Source organism: Pituophis catenifer, unplaced genomic scaffold (assembly GCF_029215685.1).
Source record: "Pituophis catenifer annectens isolate HBS135680 unplaced genomic scaffold, rPitCat1.0.hap2 SCAF_3, whole genome shotgun sequence".
Taxonomy (NCBI): Eukaryota; Metazoa; Chordata; class Lepidosauria; order Squamata; family Colubridae; genus Pituophis; species Pituophis catenifer.
In genome coordinates, this window is record NW_027256883.1 from 209110553 (window position 1) to 209128908 (window position 18356).

At 44.5% G+C, this 18356-nt stretch overlaps 1 protein-coding gene across 6 annotated transcripts in view; it reads right to left on the reverse strand.

Moving 5' to 3' along the window:
- Positions 1 to 18356, reverse strand: part of KCNQ2 (potassium voltage-gated channel subfamily Q member 2) — a 132158-nt gene that overhangs the window by 61902 nt on the left and 51900 nt on the right. For all 6 annotated transcript variants that reach the window (XM_070940143.1, XM_070940144.1, XM_070940142.1 and 3 more), the window contains exons 5-8: positions 15046 to 15171; positions 13128 to 13238; positions 11999 to 12094; positions 10873 to 10967 (exon numbers count right to left, since the gene is read on the reverse strand). In XM_070940143.1, the coding sequence (XP_070796244.1) occupies positions 10873 to 10967; positions 11999 to 12094; positions 13128 to 13238; positions 15046 to 15171 (428 nt within the window). The remainder of the gene's footprint in view (positions 1 to 10872; positions 10968 to 11998; positions 12095 to 13127; positions 13239 to 15045; positions 15172 to 18356) is intronic.

Genomic DNA, 18356 nt, shown 5'->3' on the forward strand with positions numbered 1-18356 from the left:
AGTTCCGCGGTGACTTATTCAAGGAAGCTGCAAAATTGCTTAACGTGCATCCTAAGTGGATTGCTTGGTAATGGTGAAAACGGCGCCTGTGATTAAAAAAATGCTCTCCAGGGGTTGACAAACATTAATTAATCTTCTCCCTGCTCACATTAAGCTTTATTAAACCTAATTACAAGGAGGAAAACCAAATCCATAAAATCTGGCTGGTGTTGAAATAATGACGCCATGGCACAATGGGGGTGTTTCTGGAGACAACTTCTGCGGAAGCTTCCCCCTGGCCTACAGGTAGTCCTTGATTTAAAACAGTTTGTTTAGTGTCCGTTCAAAGTTACAACAGCAGTGAAATATGTGACTTATGACCGTTTTTCACCATTACGACCTTTGCAGCATCCCCATGAATCACGTGATTCAGATGCTTGGCAGCTGGTTCGTATTTATGACCATTGCTGTGTCCTAAGGTCATGCGATCCCCTTTTGTGACCTTCTCACAAACAAAATCAATGGGGAAGCCGGGTTCACTTAATAATTGGGTGACTAATTTATGAACCACAGTGATTCACTTTAACAACTGTGGCAAGAAAAGTCCTAAAATGGGGGAAAACTCACTTAACAAATGTCTCACTTATCAACAGAATGTCTCTGCCTGAGCAGAGACCTCTAAGGCAGGGGTGAAATCCAAAATTTTTCCCTACCGGTTCTGTGGGCGTGGCTTGGTGGGTGTGGCACGGGAAGGATATTGCGAAATCTCCAATCCCACCCCACTCCAGGGGAAGGATACTGCAAAATCTCCATTCCCTCTCCACTCCTGGGGGAAGGATACTGCAAAATCTCCATTCCCTCCCCACTCCAGGGGAAGGATATTGCAAAATCTCCATTCCCTCCCCACTCCAGGGGAAGAATATTGCAAAATCTCCATTCCCTCCCCACTACAGGGGGAAGGATACTGCAAAATCCCCATTCCCTCCCCACTCCAGGAAAAGGATATTGCAAAAAACGGGCCTGGTGGCTCAGCAGACTGATAGCATTGTGATTAACACCAGCTGTCTGCAAGTACTGTTACGTTCGAATCTCGCCAGGCTCAAGGTTGACTCAGCCTTCCATCCTTTCTAAGGTAGGTAAATTGAGGACCCAGTTTGTGGGGGGCAATAAGCTGACTTTGTATAAATATACAAAAGTATGAAGGCTATTGCTTAACGCATTGTAAGCTGCCCTGAGTCTCCGGAGAAGGGCGGCATATAAATCAATTTTTTTTTAAAAAAAATCTTCATTCCCTCCCCACTCCAGGGGAAGGATATTGCAAAATCTCCATTCCCTCCCCACTCCTGGGCCAGCCAGGGGTGGTATTTGCCGGTTCTCCGAACTACTCAAAATTTCCGCTACTGGTTCTCCAGAACCTGTTAGAACCTGCTGGATTTCACCCCTGCTCTAAGATCTCTTCCAGCTCCATTATTCTATTATTCTCATGTCATGTTCTTGGCTGGGATATTATGGCTCTTTCAAGTTGTTGGGTTCTTTTTTTAATTAAGGAGCAAGACTCCTGTTGAATATTAAGAGGAATATCTTGCTGGTAGGAGCAGCAAGTTCAGTAAGACAATCCACCTAAAACTGTAGGAATTTGATGACCACTTATCAATGGTGGTTTATGGGATTCTTGAACTGAGTTGGGGATCGACTTAATGGCAAAGTCATACATTCTATGATTGCCTAGTCCAGCCAAATATATCACCTGGTGGCCTCCCATTCAAACAACTAGCTAAATATGAGCCAGCAGGGTGTGGCAGCAGCCAAAAAAGCCAATGCAATCCTAAACTGCATTAACAGAGGGATACAATCAAGATCAAGTGAGGTATTAATACCACTCTATAAAGATTTAGTAAGGCCACACCTAGAGTACTGCATCCAGTTTCGGTCACCACACTATAAAAAAGATGTTGAGACTCTAGAAAAAGTGCAGAGAAGAGCAACCAAGATGATTAGGGGACTGGAGGCTAAAACATACAATGAACGGTTACATGAACTGGACATGGCTAGTCTAGTAAAGAGAAGGACCGGGGAGACAGGATAGCAGTCTTCCAATATTTGAGGGGCTGCCACAGAGAGGAGGGGGTCAAGCTGTTTTCCAAAGCACCCAAAGGCCAGACAAGGAATAATGGATGGAAACTGATCAAGAAGAGATTCTAGAAATAAGGAGACATTTTCTGACAGTGAGAACAACCGGATGGAACAGAAGTTGCCTTCAGAAGTTGTGGGAGCTTCATCACTGGAGGCTTTCAAGAAGAGCTTGGACTGCCATTTGTCAGAGATGGTCTAGAGTCTCCTGCTTGGGTGGGGGGTTGGACTAGATGACCTACAAGGTCCCTTCCAACTCTGTTAATCTATTAAACATGACCCAGAACAAATTTACCCATATTCTGGAATTTGAAAACACTCTCCAAGTATTGCTCAAAGCTTTTGAATGCAAACTACCTCCATCCAGTCTCATCTAACAGTTGGCCAAGATTTGCCTACCCAGTTTGTACATTTTTATTTATTAAATTTATACGCTGCTCATCTCGCTATCCAAAGTCTTCTCCGCCACCACAACCCAAAAGGCAAATGAGAGAAGCAGAGCCCCTGTGGAAATGCAGCATTTTCTCCCGGAAGTGAATTTGATCGCAACAACTGTGTTACTGAGGACTTCTGAAGGAGATTAAAAATTCACCACCCCAATCAATTATTCAAAGGACAGAGCTCAGTTTAGCTTAGGTGCCCGAGAAGCTCTGTAAAAATAGATCAAGGGGTTGTTTCCTGCTCATTGTGCGCAAAGTGATTATATCAATGCTTCCAAAATACACTCGGCATATCCAGAGTGCCGAAGCGAGCAAAACAGATTAAACATGGCCAGGAGAAAAACAGCGATCCGTGATTATCTGATAAACTCTAAGTGAACCATGGTTCCCTGGCCTTCACTGAACTGCTTCGTCTTGTATACACTCATCCCGAAGGACAGAAATAATAATTTGGGCTTCATCCAGGATTCCTGATCTGGTTTTGTTTTGTTTAAAAAAAGGAGACAAGACTATTTGGCTCTTACAGAAAAGAATCCTATGGTGCTTTAGGTGCAAAGACAGCCACTTTGGTGTTAGTGGTTAAGAAACCAAGCAAAAAAAAACTAGGAGTCTGTGAGTTCTAGTTTTACCTGAGGCATGAAAGCCAATTGGGTGACTTTGGGCCAATCACCAGGAGAAGATGGTGAGTTCTAGTCAGAGGTGGTATTCAGCCGGTTCGGACAGATTCGTGTGAACTGGTAGCGGAAATTTTGAGTAGTTCAAAGAACCAGCAAATACCACCTCTGATTGGCCTCACCCCCGCCCACTTGGCCGCCGCTCACCCTGCCTGCCCGCTTGCCACTCGCCCCACCCGCCCGCTCACCCCGCCCTGCCCCACCCTGACCCCCCCTATATATCTTGCCTTCGCCATGTGGCCCAGCTAATCTCCACACCTCGCCTCCGCGCCTCACTCGCTTTACTCACCAAAGGTAAGCATGCCACCCGCTCGCTCTTCGCCTCAGGTTGGGGCCCAGGGATGCCCCATTCCCCAGCTCCGGCCTTGCCCCGGAGCCTCCACCCAGTCGCCGTTCACTTCGTCCAGGTCAGGGAATGCGCCATTCCCCGGCGCACATTTTCGGCGAACCGGTGGTGTCATTATTTGAATCTCACCACTAGTTCTTGTCCTGCTTTAGGCATGAATGCCAGTTGGGTGACTTTGGGCCAATTACCAGGAGAAGATGGTGAGTTCTAGTCCTGCTTTAGGCATGAATGCCAATTGGATTGACTTTGGGCCAATCACTAGGAGAGTGTGAATTCTAGTCCTGCCTCAGGAATAAAACCCAGTTGGGTGACTGTGGGCCAGTCACTCTCTCTCTCTCAGCCCAACCTTTTCCTACAAGAACCTCCATCATAGCAAGGCATAGCAACACCAACTCTGTTTTGTGCGCATATTCATAATACAGTCAGTCCTCGACTTACAGCAATTCATTTAGTGACCATTCAAAGTTACAACGGCACTGAAAAGGTGACTTATGACTGTTTTTCACACTTGTAGCCATTGCAGCATCCCCATGGTCACGTGATCAAAATTCAGGTGTTTGACAACTGACCCATATTTATGACGGTTGCAGTATCCCGGGGTCACTTTTGCGACCTTCTGACAATCAAAGTCAATGGGGAAGCCGGATTCACTTAACAGCCATGTTACTAAATTAACAACTGCAGTGATTCACTTAACAACTGGGTCCAGAAAGGTCGTATCAACTCACTTAACAACTGTCTCGCTTCGCAACAGAAATTTTGGGCTTGGTTGTGACCATAAGTCGAGGACTACCTGCATTTTTCTGCTGCTCACTTTCACGCCCTCTGAACCAAACTTCTAAAGCGTATTTTTTTAAAATGAGAACTGACAGAGAAAACCACAAGATTAGTGGTGAAATGTAAAATTTGTTACTACCGGTTCTGTGGGCGTGGCTTGGTGGTGGTGGGGATATGACTAAGTGGGTGTGGCCAACTTTTTTTTTTTTACTTTTTACTTTTAAAACTATTTTTTCTACAACCTCTTCGGCTGAAGAGGTTGTAAAAAAATGCTTTTAAAGCCTCTGACGATCCCAGCTGAATTGCCTGATTGGCAGAGGCTTTTTTTCCTTTTAAAAACATTTTTTCTATAACCTGAATAAGTTGTAGAAAAAATGCTTTTAAAAGCCTCTGTGATCCCAGCTGAGCCGCGCAATCATCAGAGGCTTTTTTTTTTACTTTTAAAAGCATCTTTTCGGCCAAAGAGGTTGTAGAAAAAATGCTTTTAAAAATAAAAATAAAGCCTCTGATTATTGCGCGGCTCAGCTGGGCAATGGGGGGGGGCAGGGATTTTTGCTGCCGGTTCTCCGAACCACCCGCCTCCATCGCTACCAGATTGAGCGATCCGGTCCAAACCAGGAGCATTTCACCCCTGCACAAGACATTATTATCTCTGCTCGGCCTTACAAAACCCCAACCAAGACCCTGTTTGTTTGTTTGTTCATTTAATTTTCTTAGAGGCACCTCCTGCTATTTTCAGATTGAAACAATCAAGCTTACAGACTGCTATTCCAGGAATGGTTCTATGTTAATAAAAACTACCGATCTGGAAACCCAACCGATTTTGTTTTGCTCAGCATCCAAGAAAACATCCCAACATCTTCTAAACTTCAGATTCCATATTGAGTCATCTGCTAACAAATTATACACAGCTTGTTTCTGAATAAGAAGGATTCTGGAATATCTCCAGATGGGTCTCTTGGTGGGGATTTCCCATAATTTGTGTTCCCTGGATGACCATTTCTTGCTAACCAAAATTATAACACGCGAAGGCTGTGTTATAATTTAGGAAACCAGGGACATTTGAATAACCCATTCCTCAGTCCCTCTTATTGCCAAAATGGAATTCTTATTGCCAAAAGTATCCAGATTCATTTCATCATTGCTGTTTTTCTTATTTGAAAAAAAAAGGCAGATATTCTATGCCTTTTGTTTGCTCGTTTCGATTGCAATTCTGAGTTTTAAGTCTTATCTGGTAAAGCACTCGTGGAAAAAAAAAATCTAGGTTATTGTTCAAGGTATAGAATTGCATTATTTTTTTTAATTTTTTTTTTAATTTGATTTATATGCCGCCCTTCTCCGGAGACTCAGGGCGGCTTACAGTGCGTTAAGCAATAGCCTTCATACTTTTGTATATTTATACAAAGTCAGCTTATTGCCCCCACAAACTGGGTCCTCATTTCACCTACCTTAGAAAGGATGGAAGGCTGAGTCAACCTTGAATGCACATTTGAATGCACATAAATTATTGCTTAAGGTTTTACAAGAATTCATTTATTTGTGTGTGGCATTTTGATTTACAATAAAAGATCTTACATCGTCTAATCTCCAACTCAAAATACAGAAAACAACAAATATCTAAAACACAAAATAGAAATACAGCAGCAACCCCAATTTGGAAGATGAGTAATAAAGCTGATTTAGCTGAGAAAGGAGATAAGCTTGAGAGCTGGGAATAGCTTATTTCCTCTTTTATTCTGTTTATTAGCCTGAAACCCTGAAAATAAACTATATCGATGTATATAGCTTATGGCCACAATTGAGCCCAACATTTCTGTTGCTAAGTGGGACAGTTATTAAGTGAATGTTGCCCCATTTTACAACCTTCTGACAAGCGAAGTCAGTGGGGAAACCAGATTCACTTAACAACCATGTTACTAATTTAACAATTGAGTGATTCACTTAACAAAAGTGGCAAGAAAAGTCGTAAAATGGGACAAAACTCATTTAACAAAGGTGCCGCCACCGTTTCGGCTCGTCCCCCCCGCTACACTTCTGCACTTTTTTTACACTTTCTTTTTTACAGTGCTTTTCAACCCGTCGCATGCATACCCACCTGCCAGGTGCCGAAATACCACTCGTGATACTCCTACCACAGGTTGAAAAGCACTGTTCTAGTCCAACCACCTGCTCAAGCACGAAACCCTATAACCGTGATGGCGAACCTACGGCATGCGTGCCACAGATGGAACGCGGAGCCATATTGGTGGGCACGCGAGCGTTGCCCTAGCTCAGCTCCAGCACGCATGCGCATGCTGGCCAGCTGATTTTTCGGGCCTTCTGGGCCCACCGGAAGTCGGCAAATGGGCTGTTTCCGGCCTCTGAAGGGCCTCCGGGGATGGTGGGGAAGGCTGTTTTCACCCTCCCCAGGCTCCTAGAAAGCCTCTGGAGCCTGGGGAGGGCGAAAAATAGGCCTACCGGGCCCACCGGGCCATCACATGCCAAAAGCGGGGGGACCATGGGGGGGGGGGTCATGCATGTATGCACGAGGGGGCAGGGCGCATAGAATTATGGGTGTGGGCAAGCACGCGCGCGACCACCCCGCACTCCGCCCGCTTTTGGCACACGATGGCAAAAAGGTTAGCCATCACTGCCCTATAACATTTCAGACATATGGTTGTCCAGTCTCTTCTTAAAAACCTCCAGTGAAGAAGCACCCACAACTTCCAGAGGCAAGTTGTTCCACTGGTTAATTGTCCTCACTAAGGAAGTTTCTTCCTTAGTTCTAGGTTGGATCTATCCTTGATTAGTTTCCATCCATTGTTTCTTGGCCTGCCTCAAGGTACTTTGAAGAACAGGTTGACCCCCTCTTTTCTGTGACAGCCCCTCAAATATTGTAACACTATCATGTCTCCCCTAGTCCTTCTTTGCATTGAAATAGACGTACCCAATTCCTACAACCATTCTTCATATGTTTTAGCCTCCAGTTCCCTAATCCAGGCCATGGCCTATTTGGAACTAGGCCTCACAAGCAGTGGGCTGCCACACAGGTGTATGCATGAGTCACATGAGTGGAGTGGGGTGCACACCTGCGGGCGCATGTACCCACCTGCCACTCATGTGGCCTGTTTCCCCTTTCCCACCCTCAGCCAATCCACCAAGCCTCAAAGGTTGGAGACCCCTGCCCTAATCATCTTTGTTGCTCTTCTCTGCACTCTTTCTAGAGCCTCAATATCTTTTTTTTTTACATTATGACGACCTAAACTGGATGCAATATTCCAAGTGTGGCCTTACCAAGGGATTATAAAGTGGTATTAACACTTCACGTGATCTTGATTCTATCCCTCTGTTCATGCAGCTCAGAACTGTGTTGGCTTTTTTGGCAGCTGCTGCACACAGCTGGCTCATATTTAAATGGTTGTCCACTAGGACTCCAAGATCCCTCTCACAGTTACTGCTATGGAGCCTTGGACCATCTATTCTATTCCTAAGCATTTGTGTTTTGACATCATGCACAAATATGAAATCTTTCTAAGCCTTTCAGCTTGGATGTGCCGCTTCTCAGGAGCTGAAGAAAGATTACTTTGGATTCCTAGCAGAGTTGGAAGGGACTTTAGAGGTCTTCTAGTCCAATCCCCTGATGTCCCTCTCTTTTAGATTACAATATGGTTGCCTTCCAAATTTAAGAAAACTTTTTCAGTTGCAGCACTCAGCTCCTCACACATAAGGAAAAGAAGATATTGGTTTTATTCTTTAAAGTTGGAATGTGGTACATTTTTCACTGATTTGTTTTGATTACATGTCGATGCTGCCTTTCTTCCAGGATCCAAGCAGCCTCCAAATTTATCCCCAAAACAACAAACCTGTTTTGAGGGTTAGGCTGAAATGAAGGGATTCGCCATGGGGCTTCCATAGAAGCACATGGATGGAAGGTACCACAGAGGTCTTCTAGTCTAACCCTCTCCTGGCTTGTGCTTCATCTGTGTTCTTCCAGGGTAACTAGATCCTTCCCATAATAGCCAGGTACCACCTATTCTGTACTCTTTCCTCTGTTTTTTCTGACCTAAGGATGAAACTGAAGTCTTCACGCTCATAGTCCAACATAAACCAATGAACCTCCCTCTTCCCATTTTTCCCATAACAACAACCCTGTGAGGTGGATTGGTCTGAGTGAGAGTGACTGGCCCTAAATCACCCAAACAGATTTCATGCCTATCTAAGGCAGGACTAAAAATCACAGTCTTCTGGTGATTGGGCCCAAAGTCACCCAGTCAGTTTTCATGCCTAAAATGAGACTAGAACTTACCGTCGCCTGGTGATTGGCTCAAACTCACCCAAGGCTTTCACAACTAAGGCGGGACTAGAATTTACCATCTCCTGGTAATTAGCCCAAGGTGGAACTAGAAATTACCGTCCCTTGATGATTGGTCCAAAGTCACCCAGTCGGCTTTCATGCCTAAGAGTGGACTAGAACTCACTCTCACCTGGTTTCTAAACCAGCACCTTAACCACTACATCAAACTTGCTCTCTAATAAGTGTTGTGATGTTGTTCATTTTATTTCATTGTTACTTTTGGGGAGTTTTTCTAATTTTTTCTAATTTTTATTTTATTTTTTTTCAAATATCTAGTTTTTTCTAATCTTCCTAATTTGGCCTCCCATCGAATACTAATCAGACCTGAAATTGCTTAGCTCCTACATACAAACAGCCAGATTCTGCCTCTTTCTCATTCCACAAAAGAAATAATTTACAAATATCCAATATCACCAACTCAATCAAGTACAACCATTTCTACAGTCGGCTAAGTTTTCTTAATGTAGTTGAGTCATTCAACCTGATTTATATCTATGGCTGCTTTCCCTAATCTTGTTCTCTTCGCAGAATGTCTCTTCCCAAAATTCCTCCTCAGCAAAATCCAAGGAATTCTGGGAATTGCAGTTCCAACGTATCTGGAAGACAGTTACTAGAGAAGGCTGCCTCATGCTGTGATCACCATTCTGCCTGGAGATTATTTTCACAAAGAATTGGAAACCATGTTCTCCATATGTTCTGATCCCCATTAAATTTCTTGTTAGAAAGTGAAATTATTTAGTTATTCTAGCCAGTGTTTCTAAACCTTAGCGACTTTCAGATGAGCGGATGTCAACTCCCAGAATTCTCAGCATGGCTGGCTGAGGAATTCTGGGCGTTGAAGTCCACCCATCTTAAAGTTTCTTCAGAAACAGAACTCTAGGCCAGTGATGGCGAACCTTTTCGGCACTGAGTGCCAAAGGGAGCATGCTCATCCGGGCCGCAACCCGAAAGAGGAGCTGCTCAGAGTGCATACGTGCTGGCCAAATGAACTTCTGGTTTCTGGCATGCACATGCATGCCAGCCAGCTAGTTTTCCAGGTTTTGGCACGCATGCATGCATGACAATCAGCTGGCTGGCGTGCATGATCATGCAGGAAAATGGAAGACCAGCTCTTCAAGTTTCCAGCACTGCTGCACGCAGGAAGGCGAGCTAATCATCGTGCGCGCATGCGCGCCAGAAACCCGAAAGAGGAACAGGCGAGGCCATGCATGCCAGGCAACATGGCTCCATGTGCCACTTTGGGCATGCGTGCCATAGGCTCACCATCACGGTTTTAGGCTGTCCAAGGAAGGAATCTACATTTACAGACAGGATGTTCCACAATTCATTTTCCACATCATGGACAAAAAAACAGCACAGGTCAAAATGCTAGATGATATAGGGAGAGAAAAGTCATGGGGGGAAAAAAACTGGAAAAAGGGGTTGTTATTTATTTATTTTTTTACCTACTTTTCCAGGCCAGCCTTTCAGACCGTCTTCAGGTTCCTGACATGGCAATTGTCAGAAAACAATACCCACCGAGAAACAGGCGCAGAAAAATAAAGACGATGGCCAACGGAGAAACATAAATGTGCAAGAAAAGAAAAAGAAATTAATATAAACCGATCTAAGCAATGGAGAAATAAAATCTAAATCTAGCATTTGAAAGCAACAGAAAGAGAACTTCTCCAGTGAGTTTAAAAGAAAGAAAAAAAAAAACACAATGCGAACATAACATTTTGGTGAACGTAACCAAAAAAAAAAAAAAATAAGCCAGATGGATAGAAATACAGGTAGTCCTTGGCTCACGACCATAATTAAGCCCAAAATTTCTGACCAAAACAATTAAGTGAGTTTTGCCCCATTTTACGACCTGTCTGGCCACAGTTGTTAAGTGAATCATTGCAGTTGTTAAGTTAGTAACACAATAGTTAAGTAAATCTGGCTTCCCTATGGACTTTGCTTGCCAGAAGGTCGCAAAAGAGGACCACGCGACTCTAGGACACTGCAACCGTCATAAATGTGAGTCAGTTACAAGCATCTGAATTTTGATCACATATCCATGGGGATGTTGCAATGGTCATAAGTATGAAAAATGGTCATCCATCACTTTTTTTAGTATTGTTGTAACTTTGAACAGACACTAAACAAATGGTTGTAAGCCGAGGACTACTTGTAGAGGAATCATGGATGAAACCCGGATGAAATGCTTACCTGTACATGGGAACGGTGACGGTCCGTTCGTAGTAATTCCAGGTAGAGTGCAAATCGGTTCGGGTGAGGTTAGTTGCATAGAACCTCCAGGCAGCCTGAGAGAATATAAGAAGGAGAGGCAGATGTGATTTCAAAAAAATGAAAGAAGGAAGTAATGAAGTTTTTCTGTTTTAATTGCCATAACAACCGCTTTAACCTCAGTTCTAAACTTGACTGTAAACAAACATGATTTCTGTAATAGAGCTGTCAAAGTCTGGAGTACCCTATCTGATCCAGTTGTCTCAGCTACAAATTTTCACAGTTTCAGTTGCAAATTGCCTTCCGTGAACCTTACTTCATGCTTAAGTGGTCAGTAGAGGGGGCGTGCATAAGTGCACTAACGTGCTTATCGTCCCTATCATTGTATTTTTTTCTTTTATTCTTGTTCTTGTTCTTGTTTGACAAAGTCTAATCAATAAATAAATTATTTATTTATTTATTTATTTAATTAGATTTATATGCCGCCCTTCTCCAGAGACTCAGGGCGGTTTACAATGCGTTAAGCAATTGTAAAAATAAAATAAATTTAACTTGGTGGTGGCGCAGTGGTGAGAATGCAGTATTGCAGGCTAATTCTGCCGACTGCCAACTGCTGACTGACTGCAATTTGGCGGTTCGAATCTCACCAGGCTCAAGGTTGACTCAGTTTTCCATCCTTCCGAGGTCGGTAAAATGAGGACCCAGATTGTTGGAGGCAATAGGCTGACTCTGTAAACCACTTAGAGAGGGCTGTAAAGCACTGTAAAGCGGTATACAAGTTTAAGTGCTTTTGCTATTGCTAACTTAGATTTTGCAGGGGAGATCTTTGATGTATAGGTAGTCCTCACTTACCACAACTGGTGGCCAGAATGTATGTTGTTATGCAATCTGGTTGTTAAGTGAGTTATAGGCTGGCTGGGGAATTCTGGGAATTGAAGTACACAAGTCTTAAGTTGCCAAGATCGGAGAGCCCTGCTCTAATAGATTTTGCAGCATGAATGTACAATGACAATAAAGGCTATTGAATCAATTCTCTTTCAGCACCTTCTTGATCCATTTCTCTCTCCTCCGAGATCCGACCTTTCCTTCCCACTTTCTCTCGGCTCACCTGAATTAAGCCAGCTGCAGGGTTTCTTCTTTTTTCAAAGTGCTTCTGACGATGCTGCTCTTGAACCTTCAAAGCGAAGCCAGAACCTAGAATTCCCTGAAAATCAAATTAACAGAATTAACAGAATAATAAAATAGAAGAGACCTTGGAGGCCTTATAGCCCAGCCTCCTGCTCAAGATACTATACCATTTCAGACGAATGGTTGTCCAATCTCTTTTTAAAAACCTCCAGTGAAATTTTAAACCCACAAGCCACAACTTCTGGAGGCAAGGCGTTCCACTGATTAATTGTTCTTACTGTCAGGAATTTTGTCCTGAGTTCTGGGTTGCTTCTCTCCTTGATTAGAACAGAACAGAATAACAGAGTTGGAAGGGACCTTGGAGGTCTTCTAGTCCAACCCCCTGCCTAGGCAGGAAACCCTACACCACTTCAGACAAATGGTTATCCAACATCTTTTTAAAAACTTCCAGTGTTGGAATATTTACAACTTCTGGAGGCAAGTTGTTCCACTGATTAATTGTTCTAAGTCATCGATCTAGATTTCCCGTATATATGCCGAAGCGCAAAGAGCCTTGATAGTACAGGGGTTTAGTGCACCCTGTTATTAACACAGCTGCCTGCAATTTCTGCTGATTCGAATCTCTCCAAGGCTCAAGGTTGACTCAGCCTTCCATCCTTTCTAAGGTAGGTGAAATGAGGACCCAGTTTGTGGGGGCAATAAGCTGACTTTGTATAAAATATACAAAAGGATGAAGGCTATTGCTTAACGCATTGTAAGCCGCCCTGAGTCTCCGGAGAAGGGCGGCATATAAATCAAATTAAAAAAAAAAAAACACGCTGTTATCTTCCCACTGAAATGGTAGTCCACTGCGGAGGACTTTACTGAGCCACAGAGGCACAGTGGTTAGAGTGCAGTACTGCAGGCTACTTCTGCTGACTGCCGGCTGCCTGCAATTTGGCAGTTCGAATCTCACCAGGCTCAAAGTTGACTCAGCCTTCCCTCCTTCCGAGGTGGGTAAAATGAGGATCCAGATTGTTGGGTGCCGTAGGCTGACTCTGTAAACCGCTTACAGAGGGCTGTAAAGCACTGGGAAATGGTATATAAGTCTAAGTGCTATTGCTACTTACTGCTGGGAGAGCAAAAAAGGAAACCCCAATCAAAGTGAAGGTTGCTGCCAGGAGACGCCCGTTCCAGGTTTGTGGATACTTGTCCCCGTAGCCGATGGTGGTCAGAGTAATCTGGAGGAAAACAAAGGCCATTGAATGGAATCTTTGAAGTTAATATTGGCGCAGGAGTACAATCAATGGAACCTGCTGGACATATGTCAGCCTATGCATTAAAAACAAGCATTGGAGGTTGTATAATTGTATGTGATAAATAAGCTACTGAAGCTGAAGCTCAAATTCTTTGGCCACCAAATGAGAGAAGTGTCTATGGGGAGTCTCAGTCATCTTGGTCATGGTTGTCCCTAAAATGCCTTTTTTCAAAAGGCAACTGGACTTCCTTGGTTTTTCCTTGAAGACGTTTCGCTTCTTATCAAAGAAGCTTCTTCGGTTCTGGCTGCATGGTGGGGGATGGAAGGAGTTATATTCTTTGCAGTCCTCTGGTTATTAGTATTCTCTCTGAGAGTTGTTGAGGCCACATGGAGGTTTATCTGTGCCCTCAGGATCACCTGAATAGTGCAAATGGATGTGGAGCCTTTTGGAAGTGCTGAAAGGGCTGTGTTGTAAACAGGAGATGGGTGGTGTCATATCCCTCCCCCTCTGTTGAGAGAGGGCTGTTCAATTTTAATATACATGGCCTCTTTGATCCTTCTTTCAAATCAGCGGTCCTCTCTGTCCAGAATGTGTCTTCAAAGAGTGCTAACGACCAATGACTGCAAGGAATATAAATCCTTCCATTCTCCACCATTCATTCAGAACTGAAGAAGCTTCTAGGATGAGAAGCGAAACCTCTTCAAGCAAAAACAAAGTAAGTTCAGTTGCCTTTTGAAAAAAAAAAAAAAAGCACCTTTCGGACAAATGAGAAGAGAAGGCTCCTTGGAGAAGACCCTGATGTTGGGAAAGATGGAAGGCAAAAGGAGAAGGGGACGGCAGAGGATGAGATGGTCAGATAGGGTCAATCAATGCAACTAACATGAATTTTTGGGCAGGCTTCAGGAGACAGTGGAAGACAGTGGGAGGCCTGGCTTGCTGTGGTCCGTGGGGTCATGAAAAATCAGACACAACTCTTGATTTTCAGTTGTTGTTTTTTTTTCCCTCTCTGTGTATTTAATCACTGCTTTCTTAGGCTTGGAAGTTATCTTTTAAAATTCTTGTACTTAAATCAGGTCTTTAGGGTAAAAGTTGGTAATTATCTCACCCAGTTTCAATGCTCTGTCAACAAACCGCTCCAGCACAAATCTTGTTGTCCCGGTTGTCCCAGCTTGTGACTGCCAAAAATGGCCATCGTCCCTGCTGCCATTCAGGAGAGCTTGCTTTGGACCTAACAAGGAAATTGCTAGTTCCTCGTGGTTAGCAAAGCACGTCTCCTTCCTTCTCCGCCCCAACAAGGTGGCTATGACCCAGTAGGGTCTCCCGACAGCGGTTACCACCTGGATTTCACAAGGCTCAGCGGAGCCCCCTATTTTCCAGCCATTCTCACTGCGACGTCAACCAGAAGCAACTTGGACACAACTTAGCACCTGAACAATAATGATATGTGGGAATGACCTTGGAGATGGAGAAGAGCCATAGCCAGGAGACGAGTTAGATAAGAATGGTTTCTGGGATGCTGTGACCCAGTGCCAGTCCATGGACCAGGGGTTGGGGACTCCTGCTCTAACCCATCATAAATATGAACAAGTTGCCAGGCGTCATTAATTTTGATCAGGTGACTCTGGGGATGCTGCAAAGGTCGTAAGTGTGAAAAACAATCATAAGTCACTTTTTTCAAGGTCGTTGTAACTTCGAATAGGCACTAAACAAATGGTTGTAAGTTGAGGACTACCAGTACTTCTGAGGCTATGTTGATAGTCCCAGATTCATAGCCTGAAAAGATACCCACCAGGCCCCACCACAGGGCATCTGCATACGTATCGAAGTGATCGTTTTCTCCTTTCTCAGCCAAGTACACCAGGAAGGAGGCTAAAATTAGGCACAGGAATCCAATATACCAAGCAGTGATCAGCTCCTGCAAACGGCGAAAGAGAAAAATGAAGAATAAATAGCTTTGGGATGTTTTTCCACCCACATCTGCTTATTCGTCGGTCCTCGGCTTCAGTGGAGGAAAAAAATATTACCGCGATAGCCATGCCATGAGATAGAAGGGAGGGAAACACATGTGGCAAGAGGCAGTTTGGTCTACGGGTGAAGTTGCTGGCCTAGAAACCAGGAGATTGTGAGTTCTGATTCCACCTTAGGCATGAAAAACAACTGGGTGACTTTGGGACAATCAGCAGGAGACAGTGAGTTCTAGTCCCACCCTAGGCATGAAAGGTGGCTGGGTGACTTTGGGACAATCACCAGGAGATGGTGAGTTCTAGTTCTGCTTTAGGCACAAAAGCTAGTGGGTGACTTTGGGCCAATCACCAGGGGATGGTGAGTTCTAGTCCTGCCTTATGCATGAAAGCCACCAGGAGACAGTAAGTTCTAGTTCCACCTTAGCATGAAAGGCGGCTGCATGACTTGGGGCTAATCACCAGGAGATTGTGAGTTCTAGTTCCATTTAGGCATGGAAGCTGGCTGGCTGACTTTGGGCCAATCACCAGGAGATTGTGAGTTCTAGTTCTGCTTTAGGCACAAAAGCTAGCTGGGTGACTTTGGGCCAATCACCAGGAGACGGTGAATTCTAGTCCCACCTTAGGCAAGAAAGCCAGCTGGGTGACTTTGGGCCAGTTATTCTCTTTCAGCCCAACCAACCTCACAGGGTTGTTGTGGGGAAAACTGGAGGAGGAAGGAGTGTCAGGACTGTTTGCCACCCTGAGTTATTGATTTGATGTTTATTCCACCTTCATTACTTTTATAAGTAACGAAGGTGGAATAAAAATCAAATAAATAAAAACGGTCTGGACCCAGAGCAGATTTCCAGAAGCATCCAGACCGACAAAAATGAGCCAATAAAAAAAAGACAGCCAGTTTTACTCTGTGTACCAGGAGGTCTAAATACTAATTGCTACACTCACCCAACACAACCAGAATGACACAAAGCCCATAATAAGGAGTGAATCCAAGCACGGATCACAGACAAATAACCTCAAAATAGGCTTAGCCCATAAACAGCTCTCCAGCAATAGCTGACAATCAAAGGATCTAAAGATAGATGCCACGATTAAAGGAGGGTTAATGGGAATTCAGGCAGTTGAGTAACCAAGGCATTGTAGGCACCGGATGCCAATTGGGATAACAAATAGAGAGAGAGAAAGCTTAATTGGGGAGAAACTGGTCTCTGGGCCTGTGACGCCATGCTTCAGTAAGCAGGAAGAACAAAAGCAACCCTTGTACATCCAGGTTTCGCCCTCCAACGTCTATTCGCCATGCCCCCAAAAGACTTTTTTTTCACCCCAAATATGCACATTAACTCTTGAGAAGAGGGGAGGGGAGGGGAAGGAAAGGGAAGGGAAAAAGGAAAGGAAGGGAGGGGTGGGGAGGGGAGGGGAGAGGAAGGAGGAAGGGAAGAGGGAAGGGAAGAGGGAAGGGAAGAGGAAAGAAAAGGGGAGGGCAGGGGAAGAGAAAGGAAGGGAAGGGAAGGAGAAAGGAAAGAGGGAAGGGAAGGGGAAGGGAAAAGGGAAAGGAAGGGAGGGGAGGGAAGGGGAGGGAAAAGGGAGGGAAGGGAAGGGAAGGGAAGGGAAGGGAAAAGAGAAGGGAAGGGAAGGGAAGGGAAGGAGGAAGGGAAGAGGGAAGGGAAGGGAAGGGAAGGGAAGGGAAGGGAAGGGAAGGGAAAAGAGAAGGGAAGGGAAGGGAAGGGAAGGGAAGGAGGAAGGGAAGAGGGAAGGGAAGGGAAGAGGAAAGGGAAGGGACGGGAGGGGAAGGGAAGGAGGAAGGGGAAGGGAAGAGGGGAGGGGAGGGAAGAGGAAAGGGAAGGGACGGGAGGGGAAGGGAAGGAGGAAGGGGAAGGGAAGGGGAAGGGAAAAGGGAAAGGAAGGGAGGGGAGGGAAGGGGAGGGAAAAGGGAGGGAAGGGAAGGGAAGGGAAGGGAAGGGAAGGGAAGGGAAGGGAAAAGAGAAGGGAAGGGAAGGGAAGGGAAGGAGGAAGGGAAGAGGGAAGGGAAGGGAAGGGAAGGGAAGGGAAGGGAAGGGAAGGGAAAAGAGAAGGGAAGGGAAGGGAAGGGAAGGAGGAAGGGAAGAGGGAAGGGAAGGGAAGAGGAAAGGGAAGGGAAGAGGGGAGAGAAGAGGGAGGGGAAGAGGAAAGAAAAGGGGAGGGGAGGAGAAGAGAAGAGAAGGGAAGGAGGAAGGAAAGAGGGAACGGAAAGGAAGGGAAAGGGAAAAGGGAAAGAAGGGAGGGGTAGGGAGAGGAGGGGAAGGGAAGGAGGAAGGGAAGAGGAAAGGGAAGGGAAGGGAAAGGAAGAGAGGAAGGGAAGGGAAGGGGAAGGGAAGGGAAGGGAAAAGAGAAGGGAAGGGAAGGGAAGGGAAAAGAGAAGGGAAGGGAAGGGAAGGGAAGGGAAGGGAAGGGAAGGGAAGGGAAGGGAAGGGAAGGGAAGAAAAGTAAAGTGAAGAGAAGAGAAGAGAAGAGAAGAGAAGAGAAGAGAAGAGAAGAGAAGAGAAGAGAAGAGAAGAGAAGAGACATGAATATAAGTGCTTCGCATTTTAAGGAAATAGGAGTATATTTCAGTTTAATCATACATACATAATCTGCATCTGTAGCAAGCTGTACATAATACCAGGGCTTAAGTATGGCATGGCATAAATTATATCTTTTCAAGCTTCAAGAACTAATTTCTTAGCAATAAGAAGGACAAGGCAGACCCACTGCCTGGCCATTGATTTCCCTGTAATAGATAACATAGTTCAAAAGAATATGAACATTTAACTTTTATTCGGTCTTGTCTCAAATTCAACTATGTAATTATTTTTTCCCTGAGTGCAGTATGTTTTATAGGCTTTCATATTGTTTGTCCTTTTTATATATATATTGCTGTATTGTTTTTTTCCCCTTTCCTCCTTTTATATTAGTATGCTATCCAGAGTTTGTTTGTATATATGTGCACACAAACATACCTACACAAGAGAAGAAAGATGATACAATTTGACATAATAAATAATTACTTTGCAGCATGAGAAAAATCATACTCAAGTAATCCTCAAATTATGACCAGAATTACTACAATTCTATAGTAATTCTGTAAGTGTTAAGTGAAACAAAGCCAATTTTACGAACTTGG